We start from the raw sequence: 24998 nt of genomic DNA on the forward strand, positions 1-24998 counted from the left end.
TATTCTTTATACATATGTATTTATATTATATTCAAATCAATAGTTTTACCCTATCGTCAACCATTATCATGTCGTGTGGTTGAGGTGTTTCCAGCAATATCAAGTCAGCTTTCGGCTAAATCATATGTTAATTACCAAAGAGCGTATAATTTATATAAATAATAGTAATAGGTCAGCGTAAAATTCTTAACAACTAGTATTTTCACGCTAAAATTGAAAACATCAGACAACAATAAATACTGTTTGTAACATCCAAACTGTCCGTCAATTCACGCAAGCGATAACTTGTGTAAACATTTTGAAATCTTGAAAAAAACCACGAACACAATATGTCGTTAAAATGTACTAAAATAATCAAGAATTTGCTAATACTTTACACATATTATTTTATGGACGACAGGGCTATCTAATAGGTTGCATGTACTTATCTCGATTACAACTAAAGCTACATTAAATGGACTCGTATAATTGTTACGTTTTAACATTTTATAATATATAATGCGATGAATGAAATTGGATAATAACCGCATCCACAACGGTTATGTTTAAAACAACTAAAAAGATTAGTTTAGCATGTGAATCCATACAAAAATTGAACCACTAGAAATCATTCATTTCGGCAACTGTATCGTCAATTTAAAGTCAATTTGGTATATAACATTCTTTCAGAATGAACGAAACCGAAAACCTTTTACCAATTTCAGACCAGCTTTTATGTACTCCCTTCACTATAAAATTTATGTTTTTTGCTATTTTATATATGTTGCACATAATATATCCCTTAAGATGTCTCAGCAAAATTAAGTGAGGTAAGCTTGGTAAAAACAGTTTAGGAATTATCTCAGCCCGTATATACTACTAGCAACACGTTCCGGCTTCGCACGGGTGTAAACAAACTTTTCAAAAGTTATAAGTTTCTACAAGTTTTAAATTCGTGATATCTTTCGAATAGATTAATACCGAAGTATAAATAAAGGAGCTTTTATAGCGACAGTGGTATTTAAATATATGTCTCGCAGTGGAGAGAAAACAGACTGCCTACCTCGCAATGTTGCGATCGACCGCAACACGAGCGGGATGGGAAAGATACCGAGAGCTGAAGAGGGAAGCGAGACGCGTTTGCAGACAAAAAAAGAAAGAGGCCGAAATGCGTGAGTATGAAGAGCTTGACAAGCTGGCCGACAGGGGTAATGCTCGAAAATTTTACGAAAAGATCCGGCGACTAACTGAAGGTTTCAAGACCGGAGCACACTCCTGTAGGACCCCCAGAGGTGATCTAGTTATTGATGACCAGAGTATACTGAGTTTGTGGAGGGAACACTTCTCCAGCCTGCTGAATGGCGGGGAAAGTACAACACCAGGAGATGGCGAACCCGATTCCCCAATCGACGACGATGGAGCAGATGTTCCATTGCCCGATCGTGAAGAAATTCGAATAGCAATTACCCGCTTGAAGAACAATAAGGCGGCGGGGGCCGATGAATTACCGGCCGAGCTATTCAAATACGGCGGCGAAGAGCTGATAAGGTATATGCATCAGCTTCTTTGCAGAATATGGTCGGAAGAAAACATGCCTGACGATTGGAATCTCAGTGTACTCTGCCCAATACACAAAAAGGGAGACCCCACAATTTGCGCCAATTACCGTGGGATAAGCCTTCTCAACATCGCGTATAAGGTTCTGTCGAGCGTATTGTGTGAAAGACTAAAGCCCACCGTCAACAAACTGATTGGACCTTATCAGTGTGGCTTTAGACCTGGAAAATCAACAACAGACCAGATATTCACCATGCGCCAAATTTTGGAGAAGACCCGTGAAAATAGGATCGACACACACCATTTCTTTGTCGACTTTAAAGCTGCTTTCGACAGCACGAAAAGGAGCTGCCTTTATGCCGCGATGTCTGAATTTGGTATCCCCGCAAAACTAATACGGCTATGTAAGCTGACGTTGAGCAACACCAAAAGCTCCGTCAGGATCGGGAAGGACCTTCCCGAGCCGTTCGATGCCAGACGAGGTTTCAGACAAGGTGACTCACTCTCGTTTGATTTCTTTAACCTGATGCTGGAGAAAATAATACGAGCTGCAGAGCTAAATAGAGAAGATACAATCTTCTATAAGAGTGTACAGCTACTGGCGTACGCCGATGATATCGATATCATTGGAAACAACACCCGCGCCATTAGTTCTGCTTTTTCCAGACTGGATAAGGAAGCGAAGCGTATGGGTCTGGTGGTGAACGAGGACAAGACGAAATATCTCCTGTCGTCAAACAAACAGTCAGCGCATTCCCACGTCACTGTTGACAGTCATAACTTTGAAGTTGTAGATAATTTCGTCTACCTGGGAACCAGCATTAACAGCACTGGAAATCCAACGCAGAATCACTCTTGCCAACAGGTGCTACTATGGACTAAGTAGGCAATTGAAAAGTAAAGTCCTCTCTCAACGAACAAAAACCAAACTCTACAAGTCTCTCATCATTCCCGTCCTACTTTACGGTGCAGAAGCGTGGACGATGTCAACATCCGATGAGACGGCACTAGGAGTTTTCAAGAGAAAGGTTTTGCGGAAGATTTATGGTCCCTTAAGAACTGGCAACGGCGAATACCGCAGACGATGGAACGATGAGCTGTATATGTTATTCGACGACATAGACATAGTCCAGCGAATAAAAAAACAGTGGCTACGCTGGCTAGGTCATGTTGTTCGAATGGATGAAAGTGCTCCAGCTCTGAAAGTATTCGATGCAGTACCCGCTGGTGGAAGCCGAGGAAGAGGGAGACCTCCACTCCGATGGAAGGATCAGGTGGAGAGGGACCTGTCTTCGCTTGGAATAACCAATTGGCGCCAAACTGCCAGAAGGCGGGATACGTGGCGCGCTGTTTTGGACTCGGCTATAACCGCGTAAGCGGTGTCTACGCCAGTCAAGAAGAGGAAGAATAATAGTTAGACATATGCTGTCGCGATATTTTTTGTAGATATTGATATGTTATTTAATATTGTAGAACATATTTTTTTTCTATCATCAATAGTTTCTGCAGCGCATGCGACGGGCACTTTTTTTACTCCTTGAATTATGTTATTTGAGTTTTAATAAGGATCTGTAATCTTTTCTAGCAATAAATGTAGCTTATGTTACTCGGGGTGAATGTAGATTTCCAATGTTGAAATAATTTTTGAAATCGGCACAGTAGTTTTCGAGTTTATTCAATACAAACATTTCCTCTTTACAAATCTTTCCTCTTTATAATAGTAGTATAGATATACATATGTATAATGATTTTCGTTACTCTAGTGGGCTTTATGCCGAATTTATGGACAAATTGCATGTTAAATTTCGAAAATTTCACCAAATATGATCATCTGTACCAAATATTCATAGCTTAATTTGTGGCTAAGTTATAGAATTTTATTTCACTTAACAGCATGTGTCGGTGGCAATGGCATATGTACAAAGTTTCAATAAGATAGATTAATTTTTACTAATGTTATCGCTTACACTCACAGACGCATGGACGGACATCCGGATTTCAACTAATTTCGTCATCCTAATAATTTTAATTTAATTTGCGAGAGTATAACAATCTAAGAAAATATATAATGTAGATTGGTGCTGAAATAAGTCGGTCCCATGATCTAACTCCATACCTTCAATATATTGCTTCTCCCTCTTCTGCTGCATACTTCTCATCTCATGCCCAATATATTAAAATTCTTCCCTTATGTACTTTCGTACTAATATGATGAATAATGATTCTTTTAGTTACATAGGTAGATTTTTACGCAAATATCTCGGACACGAGGAAATGTAATAATGAAACTGAGTGGATCTATGGCCAATAGTTTGAATAAATAAGATATCAAATGTGATTGCAATATATTCACAGTTTCGTCGAATAACGCATATTGAATTCAAATTATATACTCACGCAACATCTTGCACCGAGTATAATAGTTTTGTTCACATATCGGTTGTTTGTATCACCTACAACTAAATGTGTTATATATATATATCAAAACGATCAGAATGATGAGACAAGTTGGAATCCGGATGTCTGTCTACCGAAATATACCGAAATATTATGATTTACAAACTTCCGGTTGGCTTTATATCGAAAATAAGTGAAATTGGTCAAGAAATTACACCTACCTATCTATAATGATTTTCGTTACTCTAGTGAACTTTATGCCGAATTTATGGGATAAATTGTGTGTTATCTCAATAAAATTAAATAAATAAATTTCGAGATTATATAATTTTCGGTTACAACCGAATTTAGCTCTAGCCTTTCTTACTAGTTTAATACAAAGTTTTGCCAACAACTGAGCCATGCTATTGATGCTTATTGTGACCTAATTTGACCAAAACATTTAATTTATTATATTTTAATTATACAAGATACTTTTCAGTTCTAATTTCATACCGAATAACTTATGTATGTCATTCATATATAAGAATCAATATTGCATCACCACGATATTTTGAATACCTTTGCATTTCCATACGTATAATTCTCATATATTCCGGAGAAATGTGAAAGAACAGAAAAATATATGTACTTTTACATACACTTTGCGAAATTGTGTACCCGCACCAAGTACTGTGTGTGTATGTTTACAATTAGGCATACCGCTTGCTTATTTACCAGTTCAAGTATTCGTACTTATCCATTTTGTTAACAAACTGGATTTTAAAGTTGTTTTGCCACACTACAGAAAAACTAAGAAAGAGAGTCAACTGGTTTTTAAATTAACATGCTGGATACGATAAAAGTCTTCAAAAGTCGGTATCGTGGCCAAAGAAAAATAGTTTGTATTCAGTTGTCGTACAGTGCAGAAGTGCGACAATACTATTTTTTATTTGCTATTAAAAATAATTGTCAAGATATTTTTTAACTAAATATATTTTATCAAAATGAAATATAATTTTTTGTATTTGGCGCTTGGAACTTTCGCAGTTTGTATCGTAGCGGAAAGTAAGTTATTTGAAAATAATATATACATACCTTAATACTTTTCAGTTGTAAGTTAAATTAGTTAAAGTAGAATTTAATGTTATTTAGTGAGTATTTCACTATATGTATATTACTTATTTATACACTAATGGTGAGTGCATTTTTTTGTATGAACAAAAAAAAGTATATATGTATAGTTCGTATATATAACATATATGAATGCGAATACATAAAGTTTAATTCAAAATTATAAAATGTTATATCACCTTGAGCGATTGGTATTATTATGAAACTGAAATTTTAACCTTAAAAACTCAAACTTGTTTAGTCGTCCTCATTTCGCCCAGTAACAAATTATGGTAGTGCCAGTACACATACATATGTACAGACGTCAGAGTTTTAATGCATTGTATAAATTAGCATAATTATCCTCATGGAGATATAAAAATTATTGAATATAATCGTTTATACAAAAACTTATTTGCATATTGAAGTTGGTTTTATACGGAAATCTAATAAAATATTGTATATACACCAACATATGTATAAAGGTACATACATACTCATATTTAAATGGAAGAAGAAACTACTCAGTTGACATGCGTAAATTTGTAAGTTGCAATGTTGTATTTAAGCAAGTAAAAAAATGTGAATAGGAAGGGAGTTGATGATGAGATGTAACAAGTTGACTAGTATAATGTACTCATATCAACAGGTAAAATTATTGTATTTTTCGGTTAAACCAAGAAGAGTGTTAAATCGTGTGCTTTCAGGCATACCGCTCATGCTATATATGTATGCCACTAAGATGTGTTGCATTGTTGCAAAACAAAATATTTCGAAGTAAGATTATAAAAATATACATACATTTTAGTTAAATAATAATGCGTTTTAGTTATGTCGCACCGTATTTAGTAAAACTTTAATATTTGAACCAATATTTCAATTTAATATAAAAAAAATGTTATTTATTTCTTCACTTACAGAGTACAGCTTGTGGAAAACTTATGCATAGCATTATATATTTACATAATTTAAATTAATTCTAAATTTTAATGTATTTAAGCCCAATTCTAAATATTTTGATTTGATACAATTTTTAAGGTACATTCGAATGTCCCAAACCTGAGGGTGAATATCCCGATGATGTTCAATGTGATAAATACTATCAATGTAATGATGGCGTTGCAAAAGAAAAACTATGTCCAGATGGCTTAGTATTCGACCCTCTCAATAGACACATCAATAAGTGTGATCAACCGTTCAATGTAGATTGTGGAGACCGTACTGAATTGCGTAAGTATTTCTCGTTGTTTTAAAATGTATATGTATATATGTATGTATGTGTAAACAAGTCATGCAATATTCCTGTCATATACACATAAATATGGAATATAAATGTATTTGTTAAACATTTTTATTTACATAAAGTAATGTTAAATTACAGAGGAGCCAAAATCATCTAAATTTTGTCCTCGTAAAAATGGATTCTTTGCACATCCTGATTCCTCTGTATGTGATATTTTTTACAATTGCATCGATGGAGATGCGTTAGAAATGAAATGTACTGTTGGGCTGCATTTTGATGAATTTGGTGGAACTTGTGTTTGGCCAGATACTGCAAAACGCGAAGGCTGCGAGGCCCCACAGAGTAAGTATTAGTAGCTGCAATTGACGTTTTTAATTCTCTTCGAATATGTTAAACTAAATATATAAGATAATTATCATACTTTATATGTTTGTATTTTTCGTTTTATTAGAAAAATCCCCTACCGGATTTGTATGTCCCAAGGATCGCCCAAAGAATGATGATAAAGGTCAAGTAGTTACTCATCCGAAGTTCCCCCATCCTACAGACTGTCAAAAATTCCATGTCTGCTTAAATGGTGAAGATCCTCGCGACCTAGCCTGTCAATTAGGCGAAGTCTACAATGAAGAAACGGAGATGTGTGACGCTCCTGAAAATGTTCCTGGTTGTGAAGATTGGTACAAAGATTCCGATGATAAAAAGGAATAACAATAGTTTCTATAACACTTTTTATACAGCCGTATGTCATGTAAATATGTATTTTTTATGTACCTTCAAACATTCTTATATAGATTATTTGTTTTCTATTCAAAATCCTGTGGACATATACTCTTACCAGACATGATGCATATGAACATATTTTAAATTATGAGCCGTTTTAGAAGTATATTATCCATGGAAATTGAGTAATTAAGCCATATTTTTTAATAACTTAGAAATACATAATAAAAAATGGAATCAATAAGATCGGATGGGTTTACTTCTCATTTAAATGTGATATTCAACGCATCTAAATTTCTAGTCCACAGTATTCGGTCGTAATCGAACATTTTATACTTTCAGAATTTGCAAAACTCAAAGGTAAGTGTTGTCAAAAATTTATAGAAAAAATTTTACAAATGATTGGAATATATGGTACGTTATTCGGCATGAAAAAAAACAATTAAAGTGCCTGATTCTTATTTTGCAATAATCGGAGGGTTTTTAAAAGCGACCTAAAGGCGTTCATAGCCTGACTATAACATACTTTTTTAGCGCACCTTAAGAAGGTTTCAAAATAACCTTTGTATGAAGAAGATGCGTGGTTATTATCAAATTGCTAAAGTACTAAAGAGGGAGTCTCCAGCAAGCAATTGTTGCGAATTAATATAAATGTATCTTAGTACTTATAGTACTTTAAAACTTTTCGATGAACGAAATTTGGTGGATGTGACAACACCCTCCAATTGCCAAGCAACACGTGTACAAAGTTTCATCAAGATATCGCAGTTTTCAAGGACGATTAGACAGACTGGCTGGAAGACAGACAGATATTCAGAATTTAATTGTGATACTCTGTGTACATATAATGCAAGTTGCGAGAGTATAATGAAAATTGTACATGTAAGGATGTTAATAAACTATACAGTTGAACTTCCCTAACTCGAATCACCATAACCCCCAACAAGTTAGGAAGGGCTAAGTTCGGGTGCCACCGAACATTTTATACTCTCACAATTTATTTAATTTTATTAATATAACAAATAATTTGACTCACATATTCGGCATATATATGGTATAAAGTTCATTGAAAGTTTGAAACCCCTTGGCAACTTTGTGGCGAGAGTATAAAAATCTTTGAAGTTAGAGAGACTTTGAGTTATAAAGCTTCTATAGAAGTTTTCATTTCATGTAAAATATAGATATATTTACAGTCTTATTTATTCACTTCGCATAAAGTTTAATGTATATACGTTAAAACATATCGCTCATTTACTTGAATAGTGTCATAACTCAAAAAACACGATTTTTGAGTTGAGAAAATGTGCACAATTTCACCGTCCATATTGTATAAAAATTTCATTCCGATGCGTATGAAAATAAACCGTGATATAAGAATGTGCCGTTCTTAAACTTATTATGTTGCATTAGTTTTTAACCACAATAACGACACTTCTCAGTTGTGCCAGAATTAGTTATAATTTTTTTTTACGAAATAATGACATATTTTGTGTTCCACACATATTGTGAAAAGGTGAATTTGATTTTCTTTTCAGAAAGAACGACACATTTTGTATTACAACGATGTTGGTTGAAAATTAATTAAATTTTTCAGATTGTTTTTTCAGCAAAAACGACACATTTGACTTATGACGTCGAAATTGATTTATATTTTTCACAAAGAACGACATAACTCAAAGTGGGTCACATTTATGCCCAAGAAAAAGCATTAGTACACTCTATTTGATCCATTTATGCTTAACATTGTATTTAATATATTACATGCCACTAGATTTGTTAATAAACTGATGGAATTTTTCTATATTTGCTAATTAAGAGACAATTGAAAACTTTAAATCGCTTTCCTGAAAAATCGACTTTTTTGAGTTGTGACACTATTCAAGTAAAGGAGCGATATATTCAGTAATTTTGTTTGTTTCAGTTCTCAATTCTTTGGCTCTTGAAGTCTGTATTCCATGCCTTTGATACATAATTTCTGCAATCCATAAGTGTAATATCATATTTTTTGTTTGCCTCGATAGGGGGACTATTTTCAAAATTTTTCCTTGATAGTAAAATTTCAAATTTTGTATTATGCCATGATCGATCAATTTATGGAAAGAAATTTGACTTCTATTGCTAATTCAAGAGATCGGGTTATGGGAAAATTCATGTTAAGGATGTTTGAGTTGTGTGAAATTTTACTTCTAAACGCTATAGCCAATTTAAGAATTCGAATTATAGAAGTTCGAGTTATGGAAGTTCTACTGTACAATAATTTGAAAAAAAATTTGTTCGAATATGCGACTCCATTTATCCCCTTTTTTAGATAATTTTCTAAGTGTTACGACAATTTTGGGACTTATATTTGAATTTCTCGAAAATAGATCGCTTCTGGCATTTTTCGAAACACCATTAATATATATATGAATTTGTCGACGATGATTGCAAAACATCAAGAGTTGGTTGGTTGGTTAAAACTCAATATTTTGAAAATAAGACCAAAGAAACATCATAGTTGCTAATAGTCCCAATGGGGAACATTTCTAACTTACTTTGGCACGTTGAAGTGAATTTGAAGTTAAGCATATGCTTATAGATACCGAGAGCTGAAGAGGGAAGCGAGACGCATCTGCAGACAAAAGAAGAAAGAGGCCGAAATGCGTGAACACGAAGAGCTTGAGAAGCTGGCAGACAGAGGTAATGCTCGAAAATTTTACGAAAAAATGAAGCGACTTAACGAAGGTTTCAAAACCGAAGCATCTACATGTAGATACCAAGATGGTAATCTGGTAACCGATGTCCAGGGCATACTGGGATTATGGAGGGAACACTTCTCCGACCTGCTGAATGGCAGTGAAAGTACAACACTAGGAGATGGCGAACCCGATTCCCCAATCGATGACGATGGAATAGATATTCCATTACCCGACCATGAAGAAATTCGAATAGCAATTACCCGCCTGAAGAACAACAAAGCGGCAGGGACCGATAGATTACCGGATGAGCTATTCTGACCAGGTGGAGAGCGACCTGGTTACACTTGGAATCTCCAACTGGCTCCGAACTGCGAAGGAAAGAGAAAAGTGGCGTGCACTCATCGATTCTGCTATAACCGGCTAAACGGTTGAACGCCATTAACATATATATGCTGTATCTCCATTTCATTATTAATTACATAAATATTTGTATTTTTGAATAATACTGAACAAAGTCTCATATCAATCTCAATGTTATCGTAATGTACCTCTCCGGAGATTTTTGGTTTTTATAAATTTAGAGTAGGTTATGAAATGTATGTTTTAAATTCATTTATTTTAATTTCACTGTAATTCATTTTAATGCAAATACTGCATAGATACTTAATTAATTGCTTCTCCGAATGATACGCTGGCAAATATTAAGGAATCTTTCCAATATCCGCTGGGTTACTAAAGGATCGTGCAATTATATTTCTGAAAAATTAAATAAAAAAGAAAACACACATGCCAAAAACTTTTCTAAAATATCTGCAGTTAAAGAAACGAGTGTAACAAACGAGAAGAGCAAAACTGCCATTATAAAAACAATCCAGATCTATCGCTGGGAGCCTGGAAAAAAACCTCGCCTGCAAACATATCATATAGACCTACAGAAGTGTGGAGTAATGGTTCTTGATGCTTTAATAAAAATTAAAAATGAAATCGATCAAACATTGACTTTTAGACGTTCATGCCGTGAAGGAATTTGTGGTTCATGTGCTATGAACATTGGGGGTGTAAATGCGTTGGCGTGTACGAGCAAAATTGACCAAAATCCTTCAAGACTATTAAAAATATACCCATTGCCGCATATGTATGTCATCCGGGATCTTGTTCCTGATTTAGGACATTTTTATGCTCAATACAGTTCTATTAAACCATGGTTACAACGTAAGGATACTATCAATGGATCAATAGGAAAAGCCCAGTATTTACAGCACCTTGATGATCGCAAACAATTAGATGGACTATATGAATGTATCCTCTGTGCTTGTTGCACATCGTCGTGCCCATCCTATTGGTGGAATGGCGATAGATATTTGGGACCCTATGTTTTAATGCAAGTCTATCGATGGGTTATAGACTCCCGAGACAATATAACTGAAGAACGGTTAAATCAGATAAATGATCCATACAGTATTTATCGTTGCCACACTATTTTGAACTGCACTAATACCTGCCCAAAAGGTCTTAATCCTGGGAAAGCTATCATTAAGTTGAAGCAGTTATTATGTGGTTTGAAATCGAAGCAGAAACCTCTGCTGGACACGATCAAACTTCAGAAGTAGATAACTATTATTGAAGTAAAAATGTCCATATTCTCTTTTCATCTACTGATGATATTGAAATAGATATTTCTATGTTTGCTCATCCAATACTCTCATCTCATACGCTTTCCCAGATTTTTTAATTAACATATAGTTAATTATTTTATGTTATTTGATTTCATTTTGTGTGTATGTACATATATGTCTTAATAATTATCTTACTAAACTTACAAATTAATTAATTAACAATTAATCTAGGTAGGTGTGAAGTTATCGCAGTCCTCATAACAGGATCATTTCTTCTTTAAACAATCCATTCAGAATTGTTGCTTCCAGAATATTATCGGTAAATTAAAATGGTGTTATATGGGAAATATGCGAGTCCAGAATGACAAAATATTATTATGTACTTAATTTGATAGAAATAGTTGAATAGTCGAGTTGCCGATCGGACGAATAAACATTACGACTAATAATTGAATAAATATATTGTCCTATCTATCAAGTTGGTTCAAACTGCTCAGAATGTGCAGTAGTTAGGAGAATTTCGGACAAACAACGTGACTTGAAATGGTTTCATATATTAATGGAGTCATTGTAGCGGACGGTCACACTATCTAATTATTTGTTAAGTATATAGACAGCGAGCCAAGATTAGCTTGTCTTGGGTTTTTGAAATTAATTTAAAAATAATGCGAATCTGATATTGATTGTATCACTAAATCTGATAATAAAACGAAAATATTGATTTCCTCTTATTCACTACCTTCTGAAATAAAATAGTTAATAGCATGAATATCCATTAACGAGTTAATTTTGTTTGACAACCTCTAATATTTAACGCACAGAATTACAGTAATAAATCTCTTTAAACTCTTATAAAACGAAATTCTGTTTTTTAGGATTTAATAATGTTATTACAACAGCATACAATAATACCGTCATAATTTTTACGTACCTTTGAAACCCTACCTAATGTTTTTACGTGGTTGAATTAGTTAGGTATATCCAATTTTATTGCATAAACAAAAAAGAACTATGAAACCATCACATCGTCGACATTTTTATAGTTTATTCAAACTTTTAGCATGACTTTCAGTTTGAACATTCAAACAGATATTAATTTAATGTACCATATTGTATGCCCTTAACGATGCAGGAAACTCCTTATTCTGCAGCACGTACAAGAGCCTCTGCACATTCAACAGCTATGGCTGCTTCCGCTTTAGCCTAAATAAGTAATTTTAAAAGTATTGAATATATGTATACTCAAGTAATATAAGACTATATGTAAACATTTTCTTACTAATTCACTGGAAGCAGAATTTAATTGTGATTGATATTGTGATAAAAGCTGTTTCGCTTCAGAAACGTCAATATCCTCCACCTTGTGTGCTTCTTCAGCCAAAACTTGAACAGATGAATCTTCATTAACCGTTATTGAGCCGCTAGATACAAAATATTTCGAAGTTTTTCCATCGTTTTCAATGACCTGCACTACACCAGGCTTTAAAACGGCTGAAACACGAAATTATTTATTCTATAAATTCGTTTTTGATAGTTAAACTTACCTAAAGTGGGTACGTGTTTTGCAAGAATGCCAAAACTTCCGCTAAATGAAGGAACATCAATCTGGCGAACCTCTGATTGATCATAAAATGTTTGATTAGCAGCTGCGAACGTAAGCTTCATTTCATCGGCGAATCCACGCTTTTGCATCATATGGATGCTCCGACCCATTAAACTGCGAGTATTCCGAACAAACGACATTTTATCTGCAATAAAAAGCATATGTATAATAATTTAGTCAAATGAAATTATGTAATGTTGAAGGTTAGGGGCCGGTGCAGTGCACATATCAATTTTATATTTATTCGTCATTTCTTTAATACGCCTAAATGGCTTGTTATTTTATAATCTTACATGACTTAATAAGCAATGGATAACAGCGATCGAACAATTCGCGAAAACGTTACAAAGCTGTGTTTCTTTAGAATCTCTGCAGCAAGCTTTTGAATAGGTACTACTTAATTTTATATTGGATATTATAATTTTTAACCAAAAGTGGCTTGTAGAGTTGCCACGTGATGTAATAAGTGGAATTGTAAAAAACTCGAACAAACACACTTAACCTAAACTTAAATCTAAAAAACAATATATTTTAATATAATCGATTTATGCAGCCCTGTGTCATCTCTTACATTTTTTTGCATCGTATTTAGCGACATCTTTTATTGAGCGGTATGGTTTCATCATAATTTGAAAAGGAAAGGATATTCCCAAATATCGTCACTACAGAAACTTAAAGGCACAAGAGTTTAAGTTAGTATTGTCAAATCATTCTTGAGAAACTCATAGAAACTTTAACAGAAAACTATTTTTAAAATTTATTAACATCCTGGCCAAACATGTTTTCATCCCGCCATCTGTTGTTGATATTGCAATTGTGTGAATGTTAGGTATACTTAAAATTAAATGTAAAAGTCTAAGCAAATCTATTTATGATTGGCAAGATGTTCAACAAATTTTATTTGTATATTGTCATTTAAAAACATAATGGGATAATTTATAATTTATTTGTATTTTTCCTACCAATGTTAGGTAAGTGTCAACAATTCGGTAGCACTGGTCAGAAAGCTTAACATTTACTATGAGAATCGATTTCTCTTTATCGATTATAATAATAAATTATTAGATCGAAATTAGCATTCCTAGGCAGAAGTTGCAAGTTAGTTCTTGAATAAAATTTTGTTGTGATTTGCGAGTGGTTATAAAATTTTGATTTGGAAACGGAAGTTGGTGCTATTGATCAGATTTAAAGAATGTTTTTGTAATAAGTATCAGCGCCCGTGATTTATAGAGAATTGGTTTAAGTGTTCAGGTATTTTGTTAAATATGATGGCAGCGAATTCTCGTGTTTTTCAATATTATTTGGAAAATTTCTTCAAGTTTCCGAAAGAAATTAAAAATGATATCGTGTACTGCCAGCGCTCTCTAAAGGCTCATATCAAGGTGCATCAGGTATTTTACTTTATACATATATAAATTATTATCACATGGTGCAGAGAAATTTCTTTTTTATCAGCTATTTGTGTTTTTAGATGGTCATTGACGTATTTAATCAGGAGGAAGATGCAGTAAGTTAAGATTGAGTTTATTTAATTTAATCTTGTTTTTAGCTAGCTTTATTATGGTATATTTTATAAGAAGCATCATATATGCTTTAAGAAAAAGTCTCAAAATCAGATATTACACTAAAAAAAGGTGGAATAATATTTTGTACGCAACCCAACAGGATCCGGCACAGAAACAACGTATTTTGGAAGAGATTGAATCGGAGATTTACGAAATAAATGCTGAACAGCATTTTCTATTCCTAAGACTTCGTCGAATAATTGATGAATTCACCAAAATGTTAAAAAAGAATGACGTGATTATCGATAATGAAGCAATAAACTCTACGATTTCTAAGGATGTAGTACCTCTTATTAATGATCTGTCTGTAGAAATATTACCCGGAACAGTACTGTTTCGGAACACAGAACAAAAATTAATTGAAAAATATTTTGAAATACAGAAAGAAAAGATAGTATATGAAATTGAAGATTCGGATGAAGACAACAATTTAATTTTGTCTTCAGGTGAATTTCTCGATGGCTTTGGTGTAACTAGTACTGATGCCTTCAATTTGCCAGGTTCCAATGGAAATTCGAATAGCTTTTCTCAAATGTCTTTACTGAAACCAATTTCCCAACGATTGGTTGGTAATGGACGCTTTACAGATGCTTCCAAATTCTTGCAACTGAATCTTGTGGAAGAAAAAGCTAATAATGACATCACAAATGAAAATGAGGTGCTGTTAGAAGATGTATCCGGGTTTCCCGATACGTCAAATAAAAATAACGAGTCCGTTGAGTCATTACAAGATTTACCTGTTTCGAAGAACGTAAAAATTAGCCGCCTCAATCTTCGGCAAGCTCTTAATAAAGCACGTACTGAAAATATGGTTGCCAAGGCAGCTGCAAGCATTATTGCACGTTCTGTACCCACTTCTACGACATCAACTTGTCATGCCTCCACTTCTTTAGAAACGGTAATACATTCCCAACGAAAATATGAAATAAGAACAAGATCAACAAGAAATAATAATGGAAACACATTAACGGGTGCAGTAGTTCCCAGAGAAAGAAATACTACAGAATTAAATTCATCTTCTGATGATTCTAATCCTGAAAGACTTCAAACCACGTCTCAATCCCAATGGGGAGTGCTGGATTCAACTGAACATCGAACTCTGCCTGAACATTATGGGCAAGAAATGTTCTTACGTTTATTTCAACTGTTTACCCCTATTATGATTGTTCAAATGCAACAACGTCGCTCAAAACGTAAACGACGTACTGTCCATAATAACGAACGTGCTGATTTTCACTATGGTCGCATTGAGGTAAAATTGTAGTTAGAATATTTATACAATCATATTTAATTTATGGAATGTTTATTTTTAGTACGGTAGCTATCCTCCACCAGAAAAAAAACGCAAAACATTTTTGATTTCACCACAAGTAAAACGCGTTTTACAATCGAAACGCCCGAAACGAATTAATACTGATAAAAACGAGAATCAAGCACCATCACGATCTAGTTCCAGCTCACCAGATGAAAAACGGTGTTGCAATGAGTGCCTTAAAAGTGGGGGTATGTAAATGAAATTAAGTATCGAGCTTTAATGTTTTTCTAATTCAAGATTGACTCTTCTCAGGTTGTTTTGATGAATGTCTCGAATGCAAAGGATATTACCATCAATTATGTCATATAGAAGAAGACGAAAAGTCAATTGAGCTTACAAATGTCCCAATGCAAGAAAATGTACTACAAAACGTATGCCCTGCTTGTAAACGACAACGATCAAGCTTACTTAACAAAGGTAAGCCCTACACTGTTGTTTTAATAACAAAGCTATTTATTTTGGAATATAAAGTTTAATCCATTTTATAATTTTTTGAAATTAGATGCCCTTCATTCCACAGCACAAGAGCTTGAAGAGAAACTCGCTCACGAAAAGGATCGGCGTGTGAATTTGCAGCAAGAAAGTAAAATGTATAAATTACAAATGCGCAACTTATTCAATATTGTTAATACTATCAAATGTGATCAAGAAAACGATAGTTCCGGATAAAAACTAAGGTACTACAATTAAGAATTATATTTTTGTTTGGAGATACACATATAAAATGAAATATAATTTTTACATATTTTTGCTTTTTATTTATTTCACTACTGAGAAAGTGATAGGTATAAAAAATTAAGTGTTAGTATTGTAGTGTTTCAAGCACACTCAGTTAAAATTTAAGATAGAGATGCAAATAATTGATTACATATAAAAACGACTATTACAATTCCAAAATAAAAATAATTAGCACGGATATTTGAGCTCGAATTGCATAAATCTCCTTGACAAAAAAACATATAAACTTGTTCGTAATTGTAAACAGTATTGGCACAACGATCTATTCAATATTGTTAATACTATCAAATGTGATCAAGAAAACGATAGTTCCGGATAAAAACTAAGGTACTACAATTAAGAATTATATTTTTGTTGGAGATACATATATAAAATGAAAAATAATTTTTAGATATTTTTGCTTTTTATTTATTGCACTACTGAGAAAGTGATAGGTATAAAAAATTAAGTATTAGTATTGTAGTGTTTCAAGCACACTCAGTTAAAATTTAAGATAGAGATGCAAATAATTGATTACATATAAAAACGACTATTACAATTCCAAAATAAAAATAATTAGCACGGATATTTGAGCTCGAATTGCATAAATCTCCTTGACAAAAACACATATAAACTTTTTTGTAATTGTAAACAGTATTGGCACAACGATCTTGATTATCATCTGGACCTCGTTGTACACACATCCGCTGTATTGCTTGGTCGTAGTCTGAAATATACGGATACATACATATATATGTGACATACTTAAATTTTAATGAGTCACTACACACCGTCCACAGCATATGTGCCACCACCTTCGATTACTTTCCCACACCAGCCAGAAGCACATGGTACAGCCGATAATCCGGGTTCATTTTCAACATCAGTTGCATTAAAAGAGAATGGATCTTTACAACTTCCAAGTTCACCTCTAGATCGACATTGGAAACACCGACGAAGCAACCCTAAAAATCGATATTATTTAGATTTGTTCACGAATCTATTTCTGTTTTGTTTAATCTGGTTATTAAAAAAAATAAAAATATAGTATATGTATCGATGTGTATGTATATGAATAAATTTTCAGCAACAAAACAAAAGACTTCAACAAAACACGAACGCGATGTAGTTTCTAATACTAGCCATTTGATAATTGGGCATAAATAACCAATAACGAAGCAAATACAACTATGCATTTACGCATTTTGAAGTTTCTTCTGGTTGTATGTTTTAATTTGTGTATAAAAAAATTTATTCACGATCTTATGTATAGATGAACTTTTCACTACGTATTTATTCACATGGTGTTGCCAAGTCGAAGAATAGTTTTTAGTTTTTATAAAATGCAACATAATATGCAATCATTTACATCGTATACATATGTATGTGTTTAAGTTAAATAAGAGTGATTCAAAAGCGTATTAGTTGGCAAAGTATAGGAAAATATATAGTCATATTTTACTTTCAGGCAGTTGTGTTAGGGTTAATGCAACGACTCCACAGGAAACCATTCGAGATTTCTATTTAAAAATTTTATGGGCTAAAATAAATGTATAAATAAAATGAAATATTATTGAAATTAGCTTATGGAATAAATATAAATGCTTATATATAAGAAATTATTTGTGTTTTCAGAATGCCGATCGCACAATTGGAGGATATTGTTTCATATACATTAATAAAAACCGTATTAAGTCAATTAGAGGTTAAATCATGTTAATTACTAGAGAGATTTCTAAACAAAAATTACAGCCCAGCCCAAAAAGTCTGTAACGTTGCACTTAAAAAATATCAGATAATATAATCGATAGTTTTCGGAGTTTTCCCGTATACATCTGGTAGTACCACCATAATTCACAAATAAAGTTTTAACAATATTTTATTAATAACATAACATTGATATTATTTTTAACATATTTTTTTGAGAAAATGCATTACATCACTACATAGCACAGAATTTCTGGAAATAAATAAAATAATGAAGAAAATAAATTGTACCGGATTTATGTTCAATGTTCTCTTAGGCGCCTGCTACACGTTCAGTATTTATCGAGATATTTCCTGTATCGCGATATTTATTGAACGTTTAACATGCAATATTGATGGATCACGATCCATATCACAAAATATTTAAATATTTTGAAATCCAGATGGTGGATCGTGGATCGCGACATAAATATTGAATGTGTAGCATATTTTGTGATTTACAAGTCCGAATTGGTGAAATACAACAGTGCCAAAATTTTAAAATTAACTTCATTCTAATAAATGAACATGAATTATACTGTTTACAATAGAATCTTTGCCAGAGCTATCCAACTCATCTGGCAAAGGTTTTTTGATAACGTCCAAATATTGGATACATATAATAAATTGCTGTGGGAGCAAATACAATAGCCAAACATGATTTTCTTAGGTTTTTTCCGAAATTTTATGAAAAAATGTACGAAAAAATAAACAAATAAATTTTTGAAATATTTTTTCTCATGAAAACACTAACAACATCGTATAAATATTGACGTAATATATATTGAACGTCTAGCGGTCACCAAGTAATCCATCAATATTCAATATAGATCGCGATCCAAATATCACGATACATATTGAAGGTGTAGCAGGCCCCTTATTGATAAGTATAAAAGAAAAATATCTGGATATTTACTCTGGTAAAAGAAAAATATCGGGATATTTACTCTGATAATTGTTGCTTCTAATGAGCAATAAGTTGTCTGATAATGATTTCGAGCAAAGAAAGAGGAAGCCAAAATCACATATTTCAGAGATAAATTTTTGATTGTTAGTATCCTTTATTTTATTTCTTTAATAACAGTTATTTGGTTTATTTGAGGACTAGTTTTCTTTCCTATAACTTTGAAGATTACATATGTTTATTTTACTTGCCCATAAACTAATGGTGGTGGTTTAACATACGTTTGTATATACAATCTGAACTACTAAAATAATGTCAACTAGGCATATGAATACTACTGAAAGTGGCTCTATATATGTATATATCGGAATATGGTGACTCTAATGTGTGCAACTCACACCTAAAGAAAATTCGAAATGGCAGTATACCTGTTCTAGACTGAAAGCGGGATTGCCGAACTTATGTCTGACTTTATAACGATGATCTTATTTGTGATTTTCTTTGTTACCCGAATGTATCGGTCAATATGTGTGATATGGCTTTAGCGCCATGAAAGGGTTGGTATTGCAAATGGATGAAATCAGACCAATGTTACTCCCACAAAATATCATTAGACCTTTCCCAGCCTCAATATATCTAATATAATAGTGAAATTGGTCAAAACCTTAGTACCCTATTATAACAAAGATTCATTTATATTTAATATCCGGTTACAACAAACTTAGTTCTGTCTTCAACACAAAGAAAGGGTCGATAGTCTGAATACTGGGGGACCAGAAAGAAACTGTTTGTGAAAAGGGGAGATTGTTTATGGAAAAGATTTACGTAACAAATTTAATTTTTGTCAGCGAATACAGACCTCAATGAATATTAAAAAAAAGCCTTTATATGTATGTATATATTTATTCCATGATCCTTATGATGCATAGCAAATATATGTTGCCTATTTGAGGCAAATATTCGAATTTTGCTGTGACATTGCTACAAATGCTTTTATTTTGATTTGTTTGTAGCAAAAGTCGTCTGTCCTCATTTATATTCATGGGCAGGGATTTACAGCATTACAGTCTCAACTCTCGTAACGAAAGCAGGTTAGAAAGCATAAAGAATTATCATATTGTATTCGCACATGTACACATTGAACTTGATGAAAAGTTGTTGTTGGAAACAAACTATACAATTATTAACTGAATAAATGAATAGTTAACTCATCGGCAATTCCTTTTCTTCTGACTATGTGCCAAAATTCCACAATGGTATTTCCAGAAATCGTATGCAGCTGTCCCACTATGGAACGGTATTATTAAAAGTTTAATGTTAAAAACCCCTAATTGTGGATTAAACAGTATAAAGTAATAAAACTAACCCACAAATAAATCTTTAAAAGTCAGATTCGGTATAGAGGATCACTTTAAGGAGGGACATCTGGGCTTTTAAAATTAAAAAAAAAATGTCCTTACCAGGGACTATCTATATCGATCTCTCAAAAATTTCTAAATTTGCAACTTGCTGAAAACATTTTCTTTTGCGGCACGAAATGCAAAAATAATTCATTTCTTGGTTAATGAATAAAATTGTGTTTTATAAGGTGAACAGGTGAATTTTGTGGCCGCAGTGGCCGATGCCGATATCAAGGCCGATTAATCGGTCGGACTCTAATTGTAACTATGCTCAACATATAAAGGTTATGTTGAAAATTAAACTCGATAAAAAAACTTTACAAGCGTTACATTTTATTGTCAACAACATTTAGTATATGACTTATGTTTAAAAAAGAACGGACTGTAATCGTACCAACTTCCCATATAACATGATTTTAAATTGCATCGGATTATTTCTCTTTAATATATATAATTGAAGTACTAATGAAAATATCGAATTAAAATATGACAGTGTTTTTGAGATGTAGCGTCTCTCACCAACTTCCTCGATTTGAATTTATCGTTCAGCATGTGCGAATACTCGAGCAATAGTGAGTTTTGAAAATCACAGTTGCAGTTTGTTCGTAATTGAATGTTGCGTTTTTTATTTAAAACTAGCAGACCGCTCCGGCTTGGCACGGGTTTAAGCAAACATTTCAAAAGTTATAAGTTATAGGCTTTGAAATTTTGTTCAGCAAGCAGCTGCGAGCGCTTGTTCCTCGACTTTCTGGCACGCGATTGCGATGCGAAGAGAATGACTTGCAAGACGATTTTCAGTTTCAGACTAAGATTCTCCATCACGGAGTATTTTTGATACCCTCACCTGGGAACTATTTCCAGAAAGTTGAGATGATAGCAATAAATATAGCGTATGTTGCTCGGGGTGAATGTAGCTTTCCGAAGGTGAAAAAATTTTTGAAATCGGCACAGTAGTTTTTGAGTTTATACTTTACAAACATATAGTCCAGATTGGAATTAAACTCTGTTATATCCCCAGAACATATTGAGTCTAATATGGTAGGGGCTAATAAAATAATTTTGATTGTATTATTGCATGTATTTGGTGAACTATATACCAAAAAAAGATTGGTGGTCCATATTTGCCTACTTTTGTATAATAATGAATTATTACAGTGTGAAACATTTCAGATATCTGAACATTGTATTATATTTAGGAAAACATACCCACTTCATTTTAAACCGTACTTGTTGACTGATATAAATATGTATACGTTGTTTGTCCGGGATTCACGCCAACTGAACTGGAAATATCAGTCGCAATGTGCATCCGAATTTCCGGTCGGTCATTTAGTCAAGCGATTACTTGATCTACATAGATATCCTAATATAACAGGGCACACTTAACTCTTGGCACTATGAACAGATTGGTATTGAAGATGGTCAAAATCGGACTACTGCAACGACTAAACAATGCAGTTAAGAAAAAAGGTATATAATATGACAGTGTTTTTGCTATACATTAAGCTGTAAAATTTGAAACACTTGATCACAGCAGGGAGTGCGATCTGCGATTAATTGTTATGTTCATTAGCGAGGTCATAGCTAAAAATATTTTTGTTGTAAAATCCACCCAAACTGACGAAAAGTTTAAAAATAAGTTAATTTTTATTGTAACGATAGTAAAGATACTAGATAGTAGTGCACAATGGGCGTGGCACTGACCACTACTTTTGACCTATTTGATTCATATTGTGCTCATAATATTATTTTGATATTCTTATGTTACAAGGGATGAAAAAAAACATAACTTTAATTTATGTCAGCACCAATGAAGATATCAAAATAAAACTTGGCAAAATATTTGCATATTAATTTATCGGCAACGATAAACTTTGCGGTGGTGGCGTTTTTCTACTGCCTGGTGATTTCCGCCAAACTTTGCCAGTCATTCCTTGCTTCACTTACGCCGTTGAGATTAACGCATGTTCAAAACAATCCTTTTTCAATCGCATACAACTTCAAATTAATATAATTTAACGTATATTTTATCCACAGTAATGCGTGGCCTGATCACTTGTTATAATATAAAATATAAAACCCAAATGGAGGAATAAAAAACATTATATCGGATATATAAGAACTATGGGAATGTTTGGATAACATTTTATATGTTAATTAAGCCTGACATAACCACAACACTACAGTAACAAATAAAAAAGATAAAGTTTTTATTTTAAAATATTTTTAGAAAGAAATGTACATATGTATATGTGAACATATATATACATAGGCACTCTTGCAAATACAGTAGTTTTCCGAAATAACGAACCCATTAATTGTCAAGTCTGTTCGTTATATCGAATTTTTCGTTAATTCGAGTACTCACTTAGAGGTATGTTTTTCAATAAAAATGAGTTAAATATCTGTAAATTGCAGTTTAATAAATCGTTTTATTAATTAGTTCTTAAAAAATGAAAAACCATAACAAAACAATTCAAATCCAATAAATTTTTCCAAAATGAACCAATTCTGACACTTATACTTCTATTTGGTGCTGATCAATAATTTTAAGTTTTTTTTTTATAAATTCAGCATTTTTTCAATTTGCACATTTCTTATGAATTTTTTCCGGTTTTATTTTTAGTATTTTTAGTTCTGGTTCGATGGTATTTGATTTTTTCCTCTTTCTTCATATGTCTTCTTCATGTTTTTCGTTAAACCGAGTACTTACAAATCCCCGATGTTCGTTATTTAAGGTACTCAATGTAACAAATTTGCATGTTCGTTATAAGCGGTTTTCGTTAAAACGAATATTCGTTATTTCGGAAAACTACTGCAGCACCAAATAGAAACTTAGCAATTAAAATTAAGAGTTATTTATATTATCTTAAACTCCCTCTAATATACATATAGTCATCAAGAAGAGAATAATATTCATAGTTCATACAATTCAATACTTTAGAGAAAAGCTATTTTGTATTTTATATGCAGGCATATCATCGCTAATGCCTACATTTTTTGGCTTCGCTTCTTTTTAAAATGTCCAGCGAGCGAGTTCATATATATCATAACATTTTTTAATTTGATGTTTATTTATACATGTAGGCATATGAATGTACTAATACAATAATAATTCGAATATAATATCATATTTAAAAATTAAAAAACAAGTATTCGTGTTATAAGAGGAGTAGGCGCCATTTACAAATGCCAATTTACTGTTAAAAAGCCATACAAAAAAATCCTAATAGCTGAAAATTTTCTGCAAGAAACGAGACTTGTTTTGTACTTTTGGAACTGTCAACCCCTACTTGAAAATACTTTCTATTTTGGGACATGTTTGCGATGATGTGGGAACGGTATAGCTATATGTATACTTAAGTGTGCCTCCTTGTAGCCGAATATTGGTGATGCTGTAAACTGGTATATATCGGGGCGGAGTTAGCTTTTTTTCTGCGTCGCACAAAGTAATTGGATGTTGAAGATGCCAAATGAAATTGTTTAATTTTCATTGTAGTATCCATACAATTATTCATATGTATGCTATATACGAATTAAGGTAGTGTTAGAAGCAGAATATAAGGGGTGTTGTGGTGAATTTTCAGTATTATAGCAGTGAGTATTTATAATTATAGCATGTTAAATCAACGAGAGGTATTACATATTCAAATTTATGTTGATCTTCGTACTTTTGAGGGTCAAAAAGTATTCATGCCGAGTCTGCTATTGGTGTTTGGCCTGTAATTGGCATTTCGTTATAATATTTAACTGCGACATAAAAACCATAGATTACCATCTGGCGAATTTAAAGTCCCACTGTGAATATTACTCTTGAAATTAAATATAAATATTTTTTGTCAAATTAAATTATTTTTAATATTTTATTTCAGAATTTCAACATATAAATATCCAAAACCCGAAATTGATTAATTAAATTACGTAAAGTTTTATTACATTCGGTCAATCAAGTTTTATTTGAATGAGTATTTTTGTATTTTGTGCGTGAACGAGTATTTTTGTGTCGGCATAATACAAAATTTTACTATTGAGTCAGAATTTAAAAGACTTAAAACATAAAACTTTATGCGAATTATATTTTCCTTCTAAAAAAAATCGAGTGAGCGAATTTCAAATTATAAAAAGTTAATCGATGCAAACAAATGAATATGAAATTAATGTACAGTAGTATTCCGAAATAACGAACACATTTATTGTAAGACTAGTTCGTTATAACGATTTTTTCCTTAATTCGAGTACTCACTTAGGCATACATTTTTCAATAAAAATTAATTTTTTTACAGCATTGGAGGCCTATAGCAGCGCTTTAAAAAAATAACCCTGGTCGATCCAACATATATTTTAGGTCATTGGTAGATGAAGGAAAAATTTTGAATATTTTTCGTGGAGAATACGAAAGCCATAATATTTCCTGCATATACAAATATATGTATGTATTTAATAACAAAATTACATTATTGCCGGAG

General features: G+C 32.7%; 6 protein-coding genes across 13 annotated transcripts; 4 read left to right on the top strand and 2 right to left on the bottom strand.

The window, feature by feature from the left end:
- The first annotated feature begins 4829 nt into the window (after positions 1–4829).
- On the top strand, positions 4830–7234 carry LOC105212855 (protein obstructor-E). Of its 2 annotated transcripts, XM_011185176.3 has the most exons (5): positions 4830–4980; positions 6064–6255; positions 6407–6610; positions 6720–7016; positions 7107–7234. In XM_011185176.3, the coding sequence occupies exons 1-4, from the start codon at positions 4920–4922 to the stop codon at positions 6974–6976; spliced, it is 714 nt and encodes a 237-aa protein (XP_011183478.1). In that variant the 5' UTR covers positions 4830–4919; the 3' UTR covers positions 6977–7016; positions 7107–7234. The 2 variants fall into 2 exon arrangements, with proteins under 2 accessions (XP_011183478.1, XP_011183477.1); XM_011185175.3 differs by having other exon boundaries at positions 6720–7234.
- On the top strand, positions 7208–9984 carry LOC128922071 (uncharacterized). Its single transcript, XM_054231532.1, has 2 exons — positions 7208–7348; positions 9567–9984. The coding sequence occupies exon 2, from the start codon at positions 9628–9630 to the stop codon at positions 9982–9984; it is 357 nt and encodes a 118-aa protein (XP_054087507.1). The 5' UTR covers positions 7208–7348; positions 9567–9627.
- A 365-nt stretch (positions 9985–10349) lies between these two features.
- On the top strand, positions 10350–12976 carry LOC105212854 (succinate dehydrogenase [ubiquinone] iron-sulfur subunit, mitochondrial). The gene has a single exon (XM_029040587.2). It carries the CDS (start codon positions 10350–10352, stop codon positions 11274–11276), a length of 927 nt encoding a protein of 308 aa, XP_028896420.2. The 3' UTR covers positions 11277–12976.
- Positions 12308–13025, bottom strand: LOC105212853 (ATP synthase subunit delta, mitochondrial). Its single transcript, XM_054231528.1, has 3 exons — positions 12827–13025; positions 12562–12773; positions 12308–12485 (listed from the first exon to the last, which is right to left on the bottom strand). The coding sequence occupies exons 1-3, from the start codon at positions 13023–13025 to the stop codon at positions 12423–12425; spliced, it is 474 nt and encodes a 157-aa protein (XP_054087503.1). The 3' UTR covers positions 12308–12422.
- An 833-nt stretch (positions 13026–13858) lies between these two features.
- On the top strand, positions 13859–16508 carry Pab_0 (Para-aminobenzoate synthase). 5 transcript variants are annotated; one of them, XM_054231522.1, is made up of 7 exons: positions 13859–14136; positions 14205–14276; positions 14357–14392; positions 14520–15702; positions 15764–15953; positions 16018–16182; positions 16268–16508. In XM_054231522.1, the coding sequence occupies exons 3-7, from the start codon at positions 14388–14390 to the stop codon at positions 16432–16434; spliced, it is 1710 nt and encodes a 569-aa protein (XP_054087497.1). In that variant the 5' UTR covers positions 13859–14136; positions 14205–14276; positions 14357–14387; the 3' UTR covers positions 16435–16508. The 5 variants fall into 5 exon arrangements, with proteins under 5 accessions (XP_054087497.1, XP_054087496.1, XP_011183475.1 ...); XM_054231521.1 differs by having other exon boundaries at positions 13860–14136; positions 14341–14392; positions 14551–15702; XM_054231520.1 differs by having other exon boundaries at positions 13862–14136; positions 14551–15702.
- Positions 16509–16874: 366 nt separating this feature from the next.
- LOC105212863 (uncharacterized) lies at positions 16875–17805 on the bottom strand. 3 transcript variants are annotated; one of them, XM_011185185.2, is made up of 3 exons: positions 17683–17805; positions 17274–17447; positions 16875–17209 (listed from the first exon to the last, which is right to left on the bottom strand). In XM_011185185.2, exons 1-3 carry the CDS (start codon positions 17684–17686, stop codon positions 16992–16994), a joined length of 396 nt encoding a protein of 131 aa, XP_011183487.2. In that variant the 5' UTR covers positions 17687–17805; the 3' UTR covers positions 16875–16991. The 3 variants fall into 3 exon arrangements, with proteins under 3 accessions (XP_011183487.2, XP_054087505.1, XP_054087504.1); XM_054231530.1 differs by having other exon boundaries at positions 17626–17789; XM_054231529.1 differs by having other exon boundaries at positions 17603–17777.
- Between the last annotated feature and the right edge of the window lie 7193 nt (positions 17806–24998).

Source organism: Zeugodacus cucurbitae, chromosome 5 (assembly GCF_028554725.1).
Source record: "Zeugodacus cucurbitae isolate PBARC_wt_2022May chromosome 5, idZeuCucr1.2, whole genome shotgun sequence".
Classification (NCBI taxonomy): domain Eukaryota; kingdom Metazoa; phylum Arthropoda; class Insecta; order Diptera; family Tephritidae; genus Zeugodacus; species Zeugodacus cucurbitae.

What these genes read in the sequence shown, in the direction of transcription:
- LOC105212854 (XM_029040587.2), top strand. Translation starts at nt 10,350, where the DNA reads ATGATACGCTGGCAAATATTAAGGAATCTTTCCAATATCCGCTGGGTT.
- LOC105212853 (XM_054231528.1), bottom strand. Translation starts at nt 13,025, where the DNA reads ATGTCGTTTGTTCGGAATACTCGCAGTTTAATGGGTCGGAGCATCCAT. An exon ending in AAAACACGTACCCACTTTAG is followed by an intron (nt 12,774 to 12,826) that starts GTAAGTTTAACT and finishes TTCGTGTTTCAG; the next exon opens with CCGTTTTAAAGCCTGGTGTA. An exon ending in ATTCTGCTTCCAGTGAATTA is followed by an intron (nt 12,486 to 12,561) that starts GTAAGAAAATGT and finishes TTACTTATTTAG; the next exon opens with GCTAAAGCGGAAGCAGCCAT.
- LOC105212855 (XM_011185175.3), top strand. Translation starts at nt 4,920, where the DNA reads ATGAAATATAATTTTTTGTATTTGGCGCTTGGAACTTTCGCAGTTTGT. An exon ending in TGGAGACCGTACTGAATTGC is followed by an intron (nt 6,256 to 6,406) that starts GTAAGTATTTCT and finishes GTTAAATTACAG; the next exon opens with AGGAGCCAAAATCATCTAAA. An exon ending in AGGCTGCGAGGCCCCACAGA is followed by an intron (nt 6,611 to 6,719) that starts GTAAGTATTAGT and finishes TCGTTTTATTAG; the next exon opens with AAAAATCCCCTACCGGATTT.
- LOC128922071 (XM_054231532.1), top strand. Translation starts at nt 9,628, where the DNA reads ATGCGTGAACACGAAGAGCTTGAGAAGCTGGCAGACAGAGGTAATGCT.
- LOC105212863 (XM_054231529.1), bottom strand. Translation starts at nt 17,678, where the DNA reads ATGCATAGTTGTATTTGCTTCGTTATTGGTTATTTATGCCCAATTATC. An exon ending in AGTATTAGAAACTACATCGC is followed by an intron (nt 17,448 to 17,602) that starts GTTCGTGTTTTG and finishes ATCGATTTTTAG; the next exon opens with GGTTGCTTCGTCGGTGTTTC. An exon ending in TGGCACATATGCTGTGGACG is followed by an intron (nt 17,210 to 17,273) that starts GTGTGTAGTGAC and finishes CGTATATTTCAG; the next exon opens with ACTACGACCAAGCAATACAG.
- Pab_0 (XM_011185172.3), top strand. Translation starts at nt 14,151, where the DNA reads ATGATGGCAGCGAATTCTCGTGTTTTTCAATATTATTTGGAAAATTTC. An exon ending in TTAATCAGGAGGAAGATGCA is followed by an intron (nt 14,393 to 14,550) that starts GTAAGTTAAGAT and finishes GCAACCCAACAG; the next exon opens with GATCCGGCACAGAAACAACG. An exon ending in TGAGTGCCTTAAAAGTGGGG is followed by an intron (nt 15,954 to 16,017) that starts GTATGTAAATGA and finishes GACTCTTCTCAG; the next exon opens with GTTGTTTTGATGAATGTCTC.